Source organism: Eptatretus burgeri, chromosome 17 (genome assembly GCF_056783735.1).
Source record: "Eptatretus burgeri isolate ZD-2024b chromosome 17, Ebu_testis_v1, whole genome shotgun sequence".
Taxonomy (NCBI): domain Eukaryota; kingdom Metazoa; phylum Chordata; class Myxini; order Myxiniformes; family Myxinidae; genus Eptatretus; species Eptatretus burgeri.
Window position 1 is genome coordinate 55,704,362 of NC_140977.1, and position 18,159 is coordinate 55,722,520.

The 18,159-nt window shown below is 50.2% G+C and overlaps 1 protein-coding gene across 7 annotated transcripts in view; it reads left to right on the forward strand.

Annotated features, from left to right (window-relative positions):
• The window catches only part of LOC147010166 (uncharacterized), a 99,097-nt gene extending 86,349 nt beyond the window's left edge, over positions 1–12,748 (forward strand). For all 7 annotated transcript variants that reach the window (XM_085862510.1, XM_085862511.1, XM_085862514.1 and 4 more), the window contains one exon: positions 11,004–12,748. In XM_085862510.1, coding sequence (XP_085718636.1) covers positions 11,004–11,182 — 179 coding nt within the window. In that variant the 3' untranslated portion in view covers positions 11,183–12,748. The remainder of the gene's footprint in view (positions 1–11,003) is intronic.
• Positions 12,749–18,159: the final 5,411 nt, after the last annotated feature.

Here is an 18,159-nt window from a genome sequence, read left to right on the forward strand (position 1 = left end):
CTCTCTCTCTCTCTCTCTCTCTCTCTCTCTCTCTCTCTCTCTCTCTCTCTCTCTCTCTCTCTCTCTCCCCGCCTCTCTCTCTCTCTCCCCGTCTCTCTCTCTCCGCGTCTCTCTCTCTCTCTCTCCCCGTCTCTCTCTCTCTCTCTCTCCGCGTCTCTCACTCTCTCTCCCCGTCTCTCTCTCTCTCTCTCTCTCTCTCTCTCTCTCTCTCTCTCTCCCGTCTCTCTCTCTCTCTCTCTCTCTCTCTCTCTCTCCCGTCTCTCTCTCTCTCTCTCTCCCCGTCTCTCTCTCTCTCTCTCTCTCTCCCCGTCTCTCTCTCTCTCTCTCTCTCTCTCCCCGTCTCTCTCTCTCTCTCTCTCCCCGTCTCTCTCTCTCTCTCTCTCTCCCCGTCTCTCTCTCTCTCTCTCTCTCCCCGTCTCTCTCTCTCTCTCTCTCTCTCTCTCTCTCCCGTCTCTCTCTCTCTCCCCGTCTCTCTCTCTCCCCGTCTCTCTCTCTCTCTCTCTCTCCCCGTCTCTCTCTCTCTCTCTCCCCGTCTCTCTCTCTCTCTCTCTCTCTCTCCCGTCTCTCTCTCTCTCTCTCCCCGTCTCTCTCTCTCTCTCTCTCCCCGTCTCTCTCTCTCTCTCTCTCCCCGTCTCTCTCTCTCTCTCTCTCTCTCTCTCCCCGTCTCTCTCTCTCTCTCTCTCTCTCTCTCCCCGTCTCTCTCTCTCTCTCTCTCTCTCTCTCTCTCTCCCCGTCTCTCTCTCTCTCTCCCCGTCTCTCTCTCTCTCTCCCCGTCTCTCTCTCTCTCTTTCCCCGTCTCTCTCCGTCTCTTTCCCCATCTCTCTTTCCCCGTCTCTCTCTCTCTCTCTTTCCCCGTCTCTCTCTCTCTCTCTCTTTCCCCGTCTCTCTCTCTCTCTCTCTCTTTCCCCGTCTCTCTCTCTCTCTCTCTTTCCCCGTCTCTCTCTCTCTCTCTCTCTCTTTCCCCGTCTCTCTCTCTCTCTCTTTCCCCGTCTCTCTCTCTCTCTCTCTCTCTCTCTCTCTCTCTCTCTCTCTCTCTCTCTCTCTCTCTCTCTCTCTCTCCTTTCCCCGTCTCTCTCCCTCTCTCTCTCTGATTCATCTCATCTCGTCTTCAATTTTCTTACCCTTCTACCAGCCCATGGTACACTGAATCCTGTGGTGAGGCAGTTGCTCTGAAACAACTTGCGTTCTCTTGCTGGAAGGCAAATCCAACCGAAGGCAATCTCAATGAATTCCAAGAAGACCGCAACAAGTGTGTGTCCACTTTCAAATGAGCCAGGAAACAACAGCATCATCTATCCATCATCACAGTTGATATGAAATCCTTCTTTTTCTCCAACAACCTCGTCTCAGATCATCAATTTTGTTTCAGACCAGGTCACTCTACCTTGGACATGTTGCCTCTTACCTCTCTTCAGACTCGCACAACAATGGATGGAGGCCCTTAATGTCAGACATGAGATCAGGGCTCTCTGGACATATCTCGTGCTTTTAATACAGTCTAGCATCCTGTCAAACTCTTCAAACTCTCTGCCTATGGCATCCATGGCCAACTTCTCTCTTTGATTACTCACTTCCTGTACTCTCATAGCCAACCTTTGGCACTCAATGGAATCCTTTCATCTCCTCTCTCTCTCTGTCAAGGCTGGAGTGCCCCAAGGCAGTGTTCTGGGCTCAGTCCTTTTCTTGATCTTCATAAACGTTCTCTCTGACTCTGGAAAATCCTCTTGTTCTATTTGCTGATGACTCCACACTCTGCCGTGACTCCCTCGTCCTTCAGACAAGTAGGCTGCAGCCTCTTCCCTCTCTTCTTTAGACCTTGATAAAAGTACAAGATTGTCAAACACTTGGAATATGTCTTTCAATCTTGACAAATCTCACACTCACCATCTCTGAAAGAACCATCGAGCAAATCCTCCATTTACTTTCTTCATAATCCTCTTGACAAAGTTCAGTCATTCAAACTCCTGGATTTCACCATCAACTTTGATGTTACTTGGGCAAACCACATTTCAATTTTGGCCTCCAGAGCCAGCCGCTGACTGGGCATCCTTCATCATACAAAGTTCTTCCTTGGCACACCTGAACTCCTATCCACCTGCAGGGCCTTCATCCGCAGCTTGATGGAGTACTGCTCTCTGCCGTGTCCCCTGCTTCACATATTGCTCAGATTGACACCGTGTAAACCAAGACCTTCAAGATCATTGGAATCTCCCATGCTGAAACTGAGTCTATGGGCCTATCACTTCGCAATCGCAGACAGGTCGGTGGTCGGTGGTCTGTCTTCTGTCTCCTTTCTGTTCTTGCACCCTCTGCTCTTTCCATGCTTTTTCCCCACCCCCAGATTATTCCAGAGCTTGCACGGTCCATTATCAACCATCTTCTGATAAAAACTACCTAAATCCAGAATCACTGCTCAGTGGGCACTCATTTGCTCCTCTTTCGTTTTCCTCCCTCCTGTGGAACCTACTTCCACATCCTCATCTATCTCATTCTTCCCTCCAGGTCTTCAAAATACCTGTTCACCACCATCTTATCTTCCCCCATCCAAAACCATGATCTGTTCTACCCCCGCTAATCCACCCCAAACCCAACTCCTTCAAATTCCCTACTTTCCTTCCTGAAAGTCCCTGCACCCTAACATCTTGTTTACCGTGTACCCCGTCCCATCCCTCTCCCTTCCACAGATCGAATGTCTCTGTTTCATACTCTTTTTTTTCCTTCCCTCTCCTCCTCCCTCTTATCTCCTGCTCCCCTTGTATATTCTGTGTGTTAGCTCTCACCCCACCCTATAAATGCTTCCCCCTCACCTCACCCTCTAATACCTTCCTTTCACACCCCACACACTCAAAACTTCCCATGTACTCAAACCTTCCCCCGCACTCAAAGCTTCCCCCGCACCCCACGCACGCAAAGCTTCCCCCACACCATGTTCACTCAAACCTTCCCCCGCACCTAGTTCATGCAAACCTTCCCCCGCACTTCGTTCACGCAAACCTTCCCCCGCACTTCGTTCACGCAAACTTTCCCCCTCACCTCGTTCACGCAAATCTCCCCCCCCCCCCCCCTCACCCACACCCTCCCCCCCCCCCCCCCACCCCCATAGCCTCTCCTTCCACCCGTAAAGCCTCCGCCCATCCAGCACCATCCCAATGCCTTCTCCCCCTTTCTCGAACTGTATGAACCTCAAACATCCGAGATCTCCGCTCTAACCTGACAGATATCTCAATCCAGGCAGCTACCTATAAACCAGACATCTGTTTAACAGAATGCTTCCTCCCACAGGACGTTTGCAACTCCTTAATGTGTCACTGGTCATTGTCTCCTGAACCACACCCTAGTGGGGGAGTTGCACTTTACATCAAGAAATCAATTTCCCACTCTCCATGTACTGATCTTACACCTCCCAACCCCCAGGAATACCTCTGGCTGCGACTTCCCCTCTACTCCCACCTCCTGCTTGTCTGTGTTGTTCTGTCCTAATAGTGACAAGTCCATCGATATCTCTCTCAGACAACGTTGACAAACTTTGAACCATCCCAACTCTCTCTTCCTCATCCGTGGTGATTTCAATTATCACCATGTGACTTTACTGGGTGTTGTTACTGGGTACCTCTCTCACCAGCCATGGCCCTTCAGCAAAGGACTTGTGTGACTCCATGGGACTGACTCGATTTGTAAACGTTCCAACCTGGATTTCTCCAAATAGCAAATCCTCCCTTCTGGATTTGGTGATGACTAACTTTCCCACAAATGTCTTGCTCTTCCTCTGCTGCAATTGGTTCGTCTGATCATATGCTTGTGAAAGCCAACATCTCTGGCTATTCTCAGAGAGCTGCTTCATCTCTCTCTCTCTCTCTCTCTCTCTCTCTCTCTCTCTCTCTCTCTCTCTCTCTCTCTCTCTCTCTCTCTCTCTCTCTCTCTCTCTCTCTCTCTCTCTCTCCCCGTCTCTCGCTCTCTCTCTCCCCGTCTCTCTCGCTCTCTCTCTCTCCCCGTCTCTCTCGCTCTCTCTCTCCCCGTCTCTCTCTCTCTCTCTCTCCCCGTCTCTCTCTCTCTCTCTCCCCGTCTCTCTCTCTCTCTCTCTCTCTCTCTCTCTCCCCGTCTCTCTCTCTCTCTCTCTCTCTCTCTCTCTCCCCGTCTCTCTCTCTCTCTCTCCCCGTCTCTCTCTCTCTCTCTCTCTCTCCCCGTCTCTCTCTCTCCCCGTCTCTCTCTCTCCCCGCCTCTCTCTCTCTCTCTCTCCCCGTCTCTCTTTCTCTCTCTCTTCCTCCCCCTCTCTCTCTCTCTCTCTCCCCGCCTCTCCCTCTCTCTCTCTCTCTCTCTCTCTCCCCGTCTCTCTCTCTCTCCCGTCTCTCTCTCTCTCCCCGTCTCTCTCTCTCCCCGTCTCTCTCTCTCTCTCTCTCTCTCCCCGTCTCTCTCTCTCTCTCTCCCCCTCTCTCTCTCCCCGTCTCTCTCTCTCTCCCCGTCTCTCTCTCTCTCTCTCCCCGTCTCTCTCTCTCTCTCTCTCCCGGTCTGTCTCTCTCTCTCTCTCTCCCCGTCTCTCTCTCTCTCTCTCTCTCTCTCCCCGTCTCTCTCTCTCTCTCTCTCTCTCTCTCTCTCTCCCCGTCTCTCTCTCTCTCTCTCCCCGTCTCTCTCTCTCTCTCCCCATCTCTCTCTCTCTTTCCCCGTCTCTCTCCGTCTCTTTCCCCATCTCTCTTTCCCCGTCTCTCTCTCTCTCTCTCTCTCTTTCCCCGTCTCTCTCTCTCTCTCTCTTTCCCCGTCTCTCTCTCTCTCTCTCTCTTTCCCCGTCTCTCTCTCTCTCTCTCTCTTTCCCCGTCTCTCTCTCTCTCTCTCTCTTTCCCCGTCTCTCTCTCTCTCTCTTTCCCCGTCTCTCTCTCTCTCTCTCTCTCTCTCTCTCTCTCTCTCTCTCTCTCTCTCTCTCTCTCTCTCTCTCTCTCTCTCTCTCTCTCTCTCTCTCTCTCTCTCTCTCTCTCTCTCTCCTTTCCCCGTCTCTCTCCCTCTCTCTCTCTGATTCATCTCATCTCGTCTTCAATTTTCTTACCCTTCTACCAGCCCATGGTACACTGAATCCTGTGGTGAGGCAGTTGCTCTGAAACAACTTGCGTTCTCTTGCTGGAAGGCAAATCCAACCGAAGGCAATCTCAATGAATTCCAAGAAGACCGCAACAAGTGTGTGTCCACTTTCAAATGAGCCAGGAAACAACAGCATCATCTATCCATCATCACAGTTGATATGAAATCCTTCTTTTTCTCCAACAACCTCGTCTCAGATCATCAATTTTGTTTCAGACCAGGTCACTCTACCTTGGACATGTTGCCTCTTACCTCTCTTCAGACTCGCACAACAATGGATGGAGGCCCTTAATGTCAGACATGAGATCAGGGCTCTCTGGACATATCTCGTGCTTTTAATACAGTCTAGCATCCTGTCAAACTCTTCAAACTCTCTGCCTATGGCATCCATGGCCAACTTCTCTCTTTGATTACTCACTTCCTGTACTCTCATAGCCAACCTTTGGCACTCAATGGAATCCTTTCATCTCCTCTCTCTCTCTGTCAAGGCTGGAGTGCCCCAAGGCAGTGTTCTGGGCTCAGTCCTTTTCTTGATCTTCATAAACGTTCTCTCTGACTCTGGAAAATCCTCTTGTTCTATTTGCTGATGACTCCACACTCTGCCGTGACTCCCTCGTCCTTCAGACAAGTAGGCTGCAGCCTCTTCCCTCTCTTCTTTAGACCTTGATAAAAGTACAAGATTGTCAAACACTTGGAATATGTCTTTCAATCTTGACAAATCTCACACTCACCATCTCTGAAAGAACCATCGAGCAAATCCTCCATTTACTTTCTTCATAATCCTCTTGACAAAGTTCAGTCATTCAAACTCCTGGATTTCACCATCAACTTTGATGTTACTTGGGCAAACCACATTTCAATTTTGGCCTCCAGAGCCAGCCGCTGACTGGGCATCCTTCATCATACAAAGTTCTTCCTTGGCACACCTGAACTCCTATCCACCTGCAGGGCCTTCATCCGCAGCTTGATGGAGTACTGCTCTCTGCCGTGTCCCCTGCTTCACATATTGCTCAGATTGACACCGTGTAAACCAAGACCTTCAAGATCATTGGAATCTCCCATGCTGAAACTGAGTCTATGGGCCTATCACTTCGCAATCGCAGACAGGTCGGTGGTCGGTGGTCTGTCTTCTGTCTCCTTTCTGTTCTTGCACCCTCTGCTCTTTCCATGCTTTTTCCCCACCCCCAGATTATTCCAGAGCTTGCACGGTCCATTATCAACCATCTTCTGATAAAAACTACCTAAATCCAGAATCACTGCTCAGTGGGCACTCATTTGCTCCTCTTTCGTTTTCCTCCCTCCTGTGGAACCTACTTCCACATCCTCATCTATCTCATTCTTCCCTCCAGGTCTTCAAAATACCTGTTCACCATCATCTCAGATTATCCACAATCCAAAACCATGATCTTTTCTACCCTCGTTAACCTCCACCCAAATCCCTCCTATTTTTTTCCAGTTTTCGCTCCTTGGAGTTTCTTTCTCCATGCATGTGTGTTTTGCGTCCTGTTTTTGTCTGTAACATCCTCATCCGTTCAGTGTGTTCAGCTCTTCCACAAGCCTCGACTATGCATACAATTTTATTTTTTAAAACCTTCAAAATCTTTATTTTATTTCAATTGATTTATATACTTGCACATTATAGAACACAAAATCGCCTTATTGGCACATTCACAACCCTTCCTTTAGCAGTACTTGGACAAAATATGACAGCATTTTACATCATTTCAACCAGTCAAACTTGCCGTTCGCAGACACTGCCCATTTCCTTTTTTAAAATAAAAACTGCATTGGGTAAGATGTTCTATGAACTCTCCAGTTTGTTCAGGGGCTGGCGATAGCTCACCTACTCTTCACAAAGGACACTGTGGGATCTTTAATGTCCATCTGAGGGATGGCATACACACCGATGAATCATCCACCCTGTGGAACACCGGGATGACAGTTTTTAGCTGGGTTGGGATTCGATCCCAGGCTAGGCAGCTTCGAGGTGAGTGTTGTGTACCTCTAGGCCATCCTGCCAGCCTATATATTGAAGCAGAAGCAAAATAATAAAAACGATGTGCCATGCACCGTTGAGAGTCGTATCTCATCAGTAACTTTTGAACCTCACTCAGATCAGGAGTTAGAATTTTCTCCGCATTACACCTTTTCTTGTTGATATCGGTTTGGTCGACAATTTGGCGTCGCAGACAGGCCGGTGGCCTCACTTTTTCACCTCCTCTCTTCCGATGGTTCTCCCTCTGTACTCTGACCCTCTCTCCCATGAGTCATCTTCTCCATACCATGTGCACACATCATTAATCCACAGCCCAACATTGGTCTGGTGGCATCGAATTAGAAATATAAATGACTAACACCACTTGCCACCGAGCCAATTCCCTCCCCTACCTCCCCATCTCATTCCCCCCAACAAATAATTATTTTTGCCATGTCACCACTACCACTTGTATCTTTCTATTCTTGCACCCTCTTAAGTGCTTGTGTCATTGTCCACTGAACAGGTCAAATGTCCTTACCTCCTCTTCCATCATATCCTCATGCCATCTCTTTTCTTATGTAAAAAGGCCGAGTCTCACTAATCTTCCCTCAAAACTAACACCTTCATCCTATAATTGGTCTTGCTCTAAATTGACCCTCTCCTGTGCTAAGAAGCTGATCAAAACAGCAGGAGAGACTCGTAGGCCTCATTACGATACCTGTGTACCATTCCTTATACCTGTATACAATCCTTTTGCTGATACTTCCCAACATTCTATCGTCCTTGTTTCATGCATTTGACACTGCTCCGTCTCCTTGAATGTTCTTTCTTATTCCATAAATCTTTTTCCTGCTCCACTCACTGTAACATTTCTTCATGAGGAAAATAATCTATTTCTATTATTGCTCTCAAAACCTGGAACATTAGTTCTGTCTATGCCCCCGCCGACAAAGTCACCGTCGGCATTATGTTTTTGGGTTGTCTGTTTGGCCGTTTGTCCGTCCGTCCATCCATCTGTCTATGCGTCCGTGATAGGTTTTCGTTCTTGCGATAACTTAAGAACGGCCGAGGGGATCAAAGTCAAACTTGGTACGTGTGTGTGTGTGTGTGTGTGTGTGTGTGTGTGTGTGTGTGTGTGTGTGTGTGTGTGTGTGTGTGTGTGTGTGTGTGTGTGTGTGTGTGTGTGTGTGTGTGTGTGTGTGTGTGTGTGTATATATGTATATATATATATATATATATATATATATTGATGTAAAGATTAACTGATTAGATATTGGGGTCAAGAGGTCAATGGTTGGAGGTCATGTTTGGGAAAAAATATTCTAATAACTACTAACTTGTGAATCAGTGATGGGATTTTGACCAAATTTGATACAGGTATGCATGATGATGTAAATATGAACTGATTATATTTTGGGGCCAGGAGGTCAAAGGTCAGAGGTCGTGTTAGGTGGAAATTCTGTTCCTGTGCTAACTTGTGAACCAGTGATGGGATTTTGACCAAACTTGATAGCGAACGCAGTGAGCTTCATACTTAACGCGTGCACGTGAGAGAATAGGAAACAACAACAACAACAACACAATAGCCCTGGCTATTTGGAATCCGTGTCGTAAGCTTAGACGTTTTGCTTCTGGTTGTTGTTAAACGCTGTGCGGTGTATAAACACGATTGGGTTTTATTTCTATCTTGTGAATATTACTTAACGCATGCACATGTGAGAATAGGAAACAACAAAAACAACACAATACCCTTACCTGGCAATTGTGAATCCGTGTCGTTGGCTATGACCATTTTGCTTCCGTTTTTGTTTTGTTTCTGGTTTTTTTTCCGGTTTTTGTCATGGGGAATGATGCATGCCGGGAGATCATGACCGGAAGTGTTTGTTTATTCAATTATTATTTTCCCAAAGTTAATTTTATACTTCCAAAAGTGATTTTTTTCATGACAGGAAGTGTTTATTTAATATTTAACATAACGGGGAGTGATTTTGAAACTCTTTCCGGAACTTTTAATTTTTTTATTCTTGACCAGAAGTGATCGTTCATTTATTTATTCAATTATTTTTTCCCAAAGTTAATTTTAATAAAGATATCTCCCGCATCACCAAAAAATATTTTTTAATCGTGATTTACATTATTTGATCGCTGATCCCGAATCCAGGCGGAAGTAACCGGAAATTGCATCAAAATCATCAGCTGTGTGGCGCTTACATGTACCACGGTATAGTTGGCAAGTATACAGTTGTGAACAAGTTTTATGTAAAGTCAGAAGCGAATGTAAGAAGAATTCTACGTTCGCTTCTCAGCTTTGCCTATTCCATATTACATGTATATATTGCGATGCAAAGATGAACTGATTCGATTTTGGGGTCAAGAGGCCAAAGATCAGATGACATGTCAGGTATAAATCTGATACTACAGAACAGCAAAAGGAATTTAAATTAAATTTGGTACAAGTATGAATAATGATGCAGTAATGTGGGTGGAAGCATATCAGTCGACGACGTGACGTCATAGAATGCAGTTCTTGTTTTCTACATTATCCTGCACACACAAAGTGAAAAGGGAGTTAATTATTTCACTTGTCTCTCTATCTGTCTACAAACATCAGTGTATGATCAAGGAACAACTTAACTTCAATTGAATGTTATATTTTGATTACAAATCGAAACATGAATTGGAAAAATAAACCTGTAGTTTAGCAGTATGTACTTTGGCTCTGAATTTTCCGCAACCGCGAATGTGCAGAGAGGAGTGAGATGATTGTTTCACGCTGTCTGGCAGTCAAACTAAAGTGAAAAGCATTCCAAACAGGAAAAGTCCTGTTTTTAAGGATGTCATAAAGGACCCAAACAACAGGTACGAATAACTCATGTAACGTATGTGAGGTGGTGTGAAAGTCGCTGAATCAACAACGGTAAACTTCCTGAAAATTTTAGGAGGTTTAATCACCTTTTAAATCAGTTTTATTTAAATTGAATGATATGCTTGAATACTGGAGAACACAAATCGCCTTTTTAGCACTTTCAAAACCTTCCGCTTCGCAGTACTTGGACAAAATGTTATGGACATTTTACGTCATCATGACAAGTCGGAGTTGCTGCTCGTAGACCCCACCCATGTCCTTGTCTCTCAAGAGAGCATGGAGTAACGCGTTCTATGAATGCTCGAGTTTAATCTGCCACTGATTTACCCATCGACACCCCCTGTCCTTTCCAGACAAATTAATATCAGCATACCTCATGGTCTTCCCTCCCCACACCCCCAACCATTTCCATCAATTATTTGATGGCCTGGACTCTGTTTTGCTCTCTGGCCTTTGCCTGTCCTCCCTTCATGCCTGGACTGCCACCCTGCCTTCTTCCCTGGCTCTCTTCCTTATTGTTTTCTGACACCGCTCACACACTCCCTCACCTGCTCCTCCTTCGTACCTTGACTCTCATCTCGCCAGCACTTACCACCTGTGTCTGCTCTTTATCCTCGTTATGCAAAACTTCAACTCTGAGTCTCAATATTATTTCAAACAAACTCCCTACCTGTTGATCCTTTTCTTGTACCTTCGTGTCAGTTGAACTTTGACTGAATTTAAAATAAAATAAAATGAATCCTCATTTCATCCTGCAAGTTACATTATATAATTAGATATTATAATTATTCATCAGCCTGGTGTTGGCTTAGCAGTTAGGGTGCCTGGCTTGGGATCTTAGGGTCCTGAGTTTGAGCCCCTGTCAGGTGTTGAAGACTCAGCCTGTGATCCTTCTGTGGTCGGCAAAATGAGTACCAGCTTACGAGGGTAATAACCATTTGTGGTAACCTGTGGCAGAGTGGCAACTCATCCAGGACTGTACTCCTTGCCAAAGAATCTGCCTCAGCAGCCCTATGCACCTTATGGCGCGAAAGGAATAGTATTATTATTATTATTCATGCATTGATTTTCTTTTTCCCCTTCCCCATCTAGCCCTTCCACAAAGTACAGACTGTGGCCACGAGGTTCCCAATGCATCCACCTCTGAGCCTGGGCCCAGTCCCCCGAACCAACCTCTGAGAACCAACCGTAGGCTCCCGTCTACAAGCTCTGGTGGAGGGTGGAATGCGAGGCCACATTGTCACATGGAGCAAGGACATGGACATCAATGACGTGCCAAATGCACTTCACTTTGGGCGGTGTCTTGAGGTCATTCATTCTTCTCCTGACCATGGAGCAGTCGGTGTCGTGTCACACCGCACTCGTGGCTTAGCGTAGCCCCAGATCGAGGTCTGCGTTCGATCCTCGGTTGTTGGAGATGTGCCGAGCTGGACTTGAATGGCGCTTTTCTGAGCTTGCAAGCAAATGAAGTAGAGAAACGTGCATTTAGATGATGGTTGAGCTACCCCTTGGTGTCTTTTTACCAACAGGCAGACTGACACGTATCCTAACAGGATGAGTGTAGAGTGTGCTGGGATGCCATGTGGGTATATCAGAAAGGCGGGAGCTGCCTCAGCCATTTCTGTCAGAGCCGAATCTGGCTTCCTCACCCATGTGCCGTCGTTCAACAAGGGCCTTGTCGAGTGAATATTTCGTCCAAGACTAACTGGAAATAACTTTTAAGTAGTTTGTTTACCTGGGAGAAGGCTGGAACCCGGCCGAGCTTTTGTCCATCACAATTGTGAGCAGACAAAGTGCAACTTGATGTGGACATCATGATGTTGAAACATTTTTGAATATGAAGAAGATCCTGTTCTGTTCAGTCCAGGTTAATGGTCCACCTTGTGTGCTATGCACTCTTTGAGGACCCGGTCGTGCCATGATGCACGGCAAGGAAGCGTCCTCTGCACATTGCTATACAAGCTAATATAATATCAGCCAATTCCTGTTCACCTATATTTTTCTTCCTCAAACCTCCTCTTTTTTTGTCCTTCCTTAACCAAACTATCCACTGTGTGAGCTTCTCCGTTTTCTGCCTTCCAAGCTACTCCCCCGCCTCCTCCATTACTACTAAAGTCTCGTATTAACTTTTTGTTTTGTCTTGCCGATGCCTGAAGTCCAAAACGGCTGTTCGGGAACTGTTTATTTTGAAGTCACTTGACTGGCGCACGCAGCTCCACCGACTGTGGTACTGGCTTTGTAAAGTGTGCAATCTCAGTTTGCACCGAACACATTTGCCTTGACTCCTCTTCCAGGTTTTCTTGCTCGGCTGAAAGTGCCAGCTCTTACTGCCCCGTTCTCACCGAGGCTCGATGATGGTAATGCTTGCTGATGCTGCCTTATTGTGCGGGCGTTCCAGCAGGCCAATATTTTTGCTGTGCTTGTCCCCGCTGCTGTAATGAAGGAACACCAATGTATTCGAAAGGACAAGCTGATTGGGAGGGACCGGAAGCTCGTTATGTTTTCACTTTGAACCAGCTTACGCCGCTGCATCTGACTTCCAGTTGTGGTCATTTTAACTTTGGTTTTTATACTGATGTATTGTATGTAAGTTAGTACAGATTTCCTAAATGGGATTGCTCTCTTGCCCCCCTCCCTCCCCTCTTCTGAAGTCTCTGGGAGCTTGTTGTCTGCTTTCTGCCTTGGTCATTGCCCAGGTGGGGTAAGAGGGGGAGGTGCAAGAGGAGGAGATGATCAGGGTGGGTGGGATGTTAGAAGAGTAAATAAACACTACATCTTAGGTTCTGCAACACAATTCAACGTGTGAATAGATTTTGCTATTAAAAAGTTTTACTTGATGAACTTGTCTTTTGTGATAAACTATTTTTGTTGCACGTTTTGGCCAAATGGGGAGTTGGGGGTGGAAAGAGGGGGGGCGTTGTGAAAGAGGAACAATGTGTTGAGGCGTCCACATTTGTAAATGTTGAGGATGATAACCTTGGATCATAATGTCACCTGTGAAAAATATCCTGGAGTTGGGAGAAATGATACTTTCTCTAAAATAGGTACTGATGATGGTAATTTCCTGTGTACTATGGCTTCCAAACTTATGCAGTGGTCCCAGGTTTGAATCCCACGCACCAGATCCATTTGTCCATCTTTTCTTTAATGTACCGATGTCTGCACCGGAGACACGATAGGAAATGCATAAGAAAGGAAATGCCAACTCGATCGGGCTCTTGGAGAAGACTGGCTCACTTACACGTTTTGACCGAAGCGTGGCTTTCGTCCAGTATCACGTTTGCTGTACTTGCCAGGTGTGATATACCTGACCGAACGGTGGTACAAAGCAAGTGTTTCATGTGAAAGTGCACCGATTGTCAGCTTGTTTATCCCTGCTTGTTTGGAAGGGTGTGGGATTCTGTCATGGTTTGTTTTCACATGAAGATGAAGGTTGCAAGACTGAAACACCAAACTGAACCCTTCCTTCTCTGATAAGTTGTTATTTGTTTCTTTACATAATTATCATTGAATATTTGGGAGTTAAGTTAAATTTTTAATTCTGATTTTGTCCCATAATCTGAATCTGATGGAACATTTTTCGATCTTTCTGACTGTTTCGTGCAAGAGCAAAAACATTTCACAGATATTCGCCACCAAGTCTGTGAAGGCCTATCGTGTTCAACCATCCCACTGACGTCCTTCTGCTTCTGCTTCCCAAGTGTGTGAGGTGGACGTTGCTGCGTCAGGATCGGTACTTTAGCCATAATGAGAAGGCGCGGACCACATTCCAGGTGGTCATAAATTCCTTGAAGCACAACTATGTTGCACTCGGTCTGGAGCAGTCATCGAACGAGGGCGTGTGGCACGTCATCTATAGATGAGGCTACATGTTACCCATTAATGCAACCATTACCAGATGTCTGCCTGTACCATTGCACGCCAGTGTTGCTGCAAGTAGTGGACATTATTGTGCAGCTTCGGCCGACTGTTGGTGCAGTTTTGTGACTGCGCATTTGTGACTGCGCAGCAGTTGTGTGCTCCAGACGAAAGATGTGGATGGGAGGTAACGTAGCACGAATGAGGAGGTTGGAATTTGTTCTGTGGTGTGCTATTCACTGGAAAAGGTCTTCCATGGGCTGAGACCAAGGCATGTGCAATATTTGTCGGATATGTGGACCTTTTCTGTGGAGCGAAAGCCATTCTAAGGTCCACAGACCATTGAGCTCCTGACAGATCTCACCTTTCCAAATCCCACAGATGTTCTTAAAATGGAGTGCCACACGGCAAAATAAATTCCTGCCTCCAGGTTCTTGTACGTACAGATCCACTCCTTTCTGCTTCGAGAGAACAAGTTCCAAAACCAGAGATACTTTCCGGATTTGTGATCAACTGCAACCTGCACTATTCTTCCCATGTTGTTTTCATGACATCTTGTGAATTTGTTTCATACTTTTAATTTCATGTATTTGCGTCATGACCATGCAGTTATGTGAAAGTAGGACTCCACTGTTAACTATTTAAATTTGTTCTCTCCTTTCCTCACACTAACCTCTCTGTTTTCCTCGTATTCCAAACATTTATAATATTTCTTTCCTCTCTCGAAACTTTTTCCATTCCCTCACCTCTGTCTCATTTTTCACTCCGTTCCTCCGAGCCTGTGTGTGAAACCACATCCGGTGTCTTGTCATAATCTTGCAGGACTGCTTCTCACGTGTTCAGTGCACCACTCCTCCACCCTGAGCCATCAATGCAGAATTCATCCCTCCACCTCCCTCCCCTTCCTCCCACTGAGTGTCCAAGGCAGGTCTCCCATTGTGAGCCATCAATGTCGAATTCATCCGTCCACCTCCCAAGTCTCCAAGGGAGATCTCAATGTGAGCCATCTCAGCAGAACTTGGACCTCAATCTCCTCGAACACCACTCTCCTTGATCCTCAGTCGACTCGGTCCCCGCTCTCCTCGATCCCCGCTCTGTTCAATCCACGGTCTCCTCAATCCCTGCTCTCCTCGATTCTCGGTCCCCGATCCCCTCGATCTCCTCCGTCCCCACCTCTCCTCGATCCTCGGTTGCCGCTATCCTCGTGACTCGGTCTCCTCGGACGTCGCTCACCTCCATCCTCGGTCGACTCGGCCGCTGCTCTCCTCGATCCTCGATCCTCGGTCTCCTCGGCCTCCGATCTCCTCGGCCTCCGATCTCCTCGATCCTCGGTCTCCTCAGCCGCCGCTCTCCTCGATCCTCGCTCGCCGCTCTCCTCGGTCCCCTCGGCCGCCGCTCTCCTCGATCTCGATCCTCGGTCTCCTCGGCCGCCGCTCTCGGTCTCCTCGGCCACCGCTTTCCTCGGTCTACTTGGCCGCCGCTCGCCTCGGACCCCGCTCTCCTCGATCTCCTCCGTCCCCGATCTCCTCAGTCTCCTCGGCCGCCACTCTCATCGATCCTCGGTCTCCTCGGCCGCCACTCTCCTCGATCATCGGTCTCCTCGGCCGTTGCTCTCCTCGATCCCCGGTCGCCGCTCTCCTCGGTCTCCTCGGCCACCGCTCTCCTCGATCCTCGGTCTCCTTGGCCTCCGATCTCCTCAGCCGCCACTCTCCTCGGTCACCGCTGCTCTCCTCGGTCTCCCAGGTCGCCGCTCTCCAAGATCCATGGTCCCCTCGGACCCCGCTCTCCTCGATCTCCTCCGTCCCCGATCTCCTCGATCCTCGGTCTCCTCAGCCGCCACTCACCTCGGTCTCCTCGGCCGCTGCTCAACTCCATTCTCGGTCTCCTCGGCCGCCGCTCACCTCCTTCCTCAGTCTCCTCGGCCGCCGCTCTCCTCGATCCTCGGTCGCCATTCTACTCGGTCTCCTCGGACCCCGCTCTCCTCTGTCCACGATCTCCTCGATCCTCGATCTCCTCCGTCCCCGCTCTCCTCGTTCCTCGGTCTCCTCGGCCGCCGCTCTCCTCGGTCTCCTCCATCTCCATCGATCGCCGCTCTCCTTGATCCTCGGTCTCCTCAATCCCCGCTCTCCTCTGTCGCCGTTCTCATCGGTCGCCACTCTCCTTGATCTCCTCGGCCGCCACTCTCCTCGGTCCCCGCTCTCCTCACTCCTCGTCCTCCTTGGCCGCTGCTCTCCTCGATCCTCGATCGCCGCTCTCCTCGATCTCCGCTCTCCTCGGTCGCCGTTTTCCTCGTTCCTCGGTCTCCTCCGTCTCCATCGATCCTCAGCCGCCACCACTCTCCTCGCTCCTCAATTGCTGCTCTCCTCGATCCTCGGTTCTCCTCGGCCGCCGCTCTCGTTGATCCTCGGTCTCTTCGGCCACCGCTTTCCTCGGTCTCCTTGGCCGCCGCTCGCCTCGGACCCCGCTCTCCTCGATCTCCTCCGGCCCCGATCTCCTCGGTCTCCTTGGCCGCCACTCTCCTCAAACCTCGCTCTCCTCGGCCGCCACTCTCCTCGATCATCGGTCTCCACGGTCGCCGCTCACTTCCATCCTCGGTCTCCTCGATGGCAGCTCTCCAAGATCCTCGGTGTCCTCGGCAGCCGCTCACCTCGATCCTCGGTTGCCGCTCTCCTCGGTCTCCTCAGCCGCCGCTCTCCTCGATCCTCGCTCGCCGCTCCCCTCGGTCCCGTTGGCCGCCGCTCTCCTCGATCTCGATCCTCGGTCTCCTCTGCCGCCGCTCTCGGCGATCATCCGTCTCCTCGGCCACCGCTTTCCTCGGTCTCCTTGGCCGCCGCTCGCCCGGACCCCGCTCTCCTCGATCTCCTCCGTCCCCGATCTCCTCGGTCTCCTCGGCCGCTGCTCTCATCGATCCTCGGTCGCCGCTCTCCTCGGTCTCCTCGGCCACCGCTCTCCTCGATCCTCGGTCTCCTCGGCCTCCGATCTCCTCGGTCACCGCTGCTCTCCTCGGTCTCCCAGGTCGCCGCTCTCCACGATCCATGGTCCCCTCGGACCCCGCTCTCCTCGATTTCCTCCGTCCCCGATCTCCTCGATCCTCGGTCTCCTCGGACCCCGCTCTCCTCGTTCCTCGGTCTCGGAGGCCGCTGATCACCTCCATCTTCAGTCTCCTCGGCCGCCACTCTCCTTGATCCACGGCCTCCTCGGCCCCCGCTCTCCTCGATCCTCGGTCTCCTCGGCCGCCGCTCTCCTCGTTCCTCGGTCTCCTCCGCCGCCGCTCTCCTCGGTCTGCTCCGTCTCTCTCCTCGGTCTCCTCCGTCTCCATCGATCCTCGATCGCCGCTCTCCTCGATCCTCGGTCTCCTTGATCTCCGCTCTCCTCGGTCGCTGCTCTCCTCGGTCGCCGCTCTCCTTGGTCTCCTCGGCCGCCGCTCTCCTCGATCGCCGCTCTCCTCGGTCGCCGTTTTCCTCGTCCCTCGGTCTCCTCCGTCTCCATCGATCCTCAGCCACCGCCACTCTCCTCACTCCTCGATTGCTGCTCTCCTCGATCCTCGGTCTCCTTGGCCACCGCTCTCGTCGATCCTCGGTCTCTTCGGCCGCCGCTTTCCTCGGTCTCCTTGGCCGCCGCTCGCCTCGGACCCCGCTCTCCTCGATCTCCTCCGTCCCCGATCTCCTCGGTCTCCTTGGCCGCCACTCTCCTCGATCCTCGCTCTCCTCGGTCGTCGCTCTCCTCCATCCTCGGTCGCCGCTCTCCTCCATCCTTGGTCGCCGCTCTCCTCGATCTTCTCAGCCACCACTCTCCTCGCTCCTCGATTGCCGCTCTCCTCGATCCACGGTCTTCTCAGCCACCACTCTCCTCGCTCCTCGATTGCCGCTCTCCTCGATCCACGGTCTCCTCGGTTGCCGCTCACCTCGGCCGCCACTCTCCTCGATCCTCGGCCGCCGCTCTCCTCGATCCTCGGTTTCCTCAGCCGCCACTCACCTCGATCCTCGGTCGCCGCTCTCCTTGGTCTCCTCAGCCGCCGCTCTCCTGGATCCTCGATCGCCGTTCTCCTGGGTCTCCTCGGTCACCGCTCTCCTCGGTCTCTTCGGCCGCCACTCTCCTCGATCTCCTCGGTCGCCGCCGCTCACGTCCATCCTCGGTCTCCTCGGCCGCTGCTCACCTCCATCCGCGGTCTCCTCGGCCGCTGCTCAACTCCAACCTCGGTCTCCTCGGTCCCTGCTCTCCTCGGTCCCTTCTGCCGCAACTCACCTCCATCCTCGGTCTCCTCGATCGCCGCTCCACTCGGTCTCCTCGATCTCCTCCTTCCCCGATCTCCTCGATCCTCGGTCTCCTCAGTTTCCGCTCTCCTCGATCCTCGGTCTCCTCGGCTGCCGCTCTCGTCGATCTCCGCTCT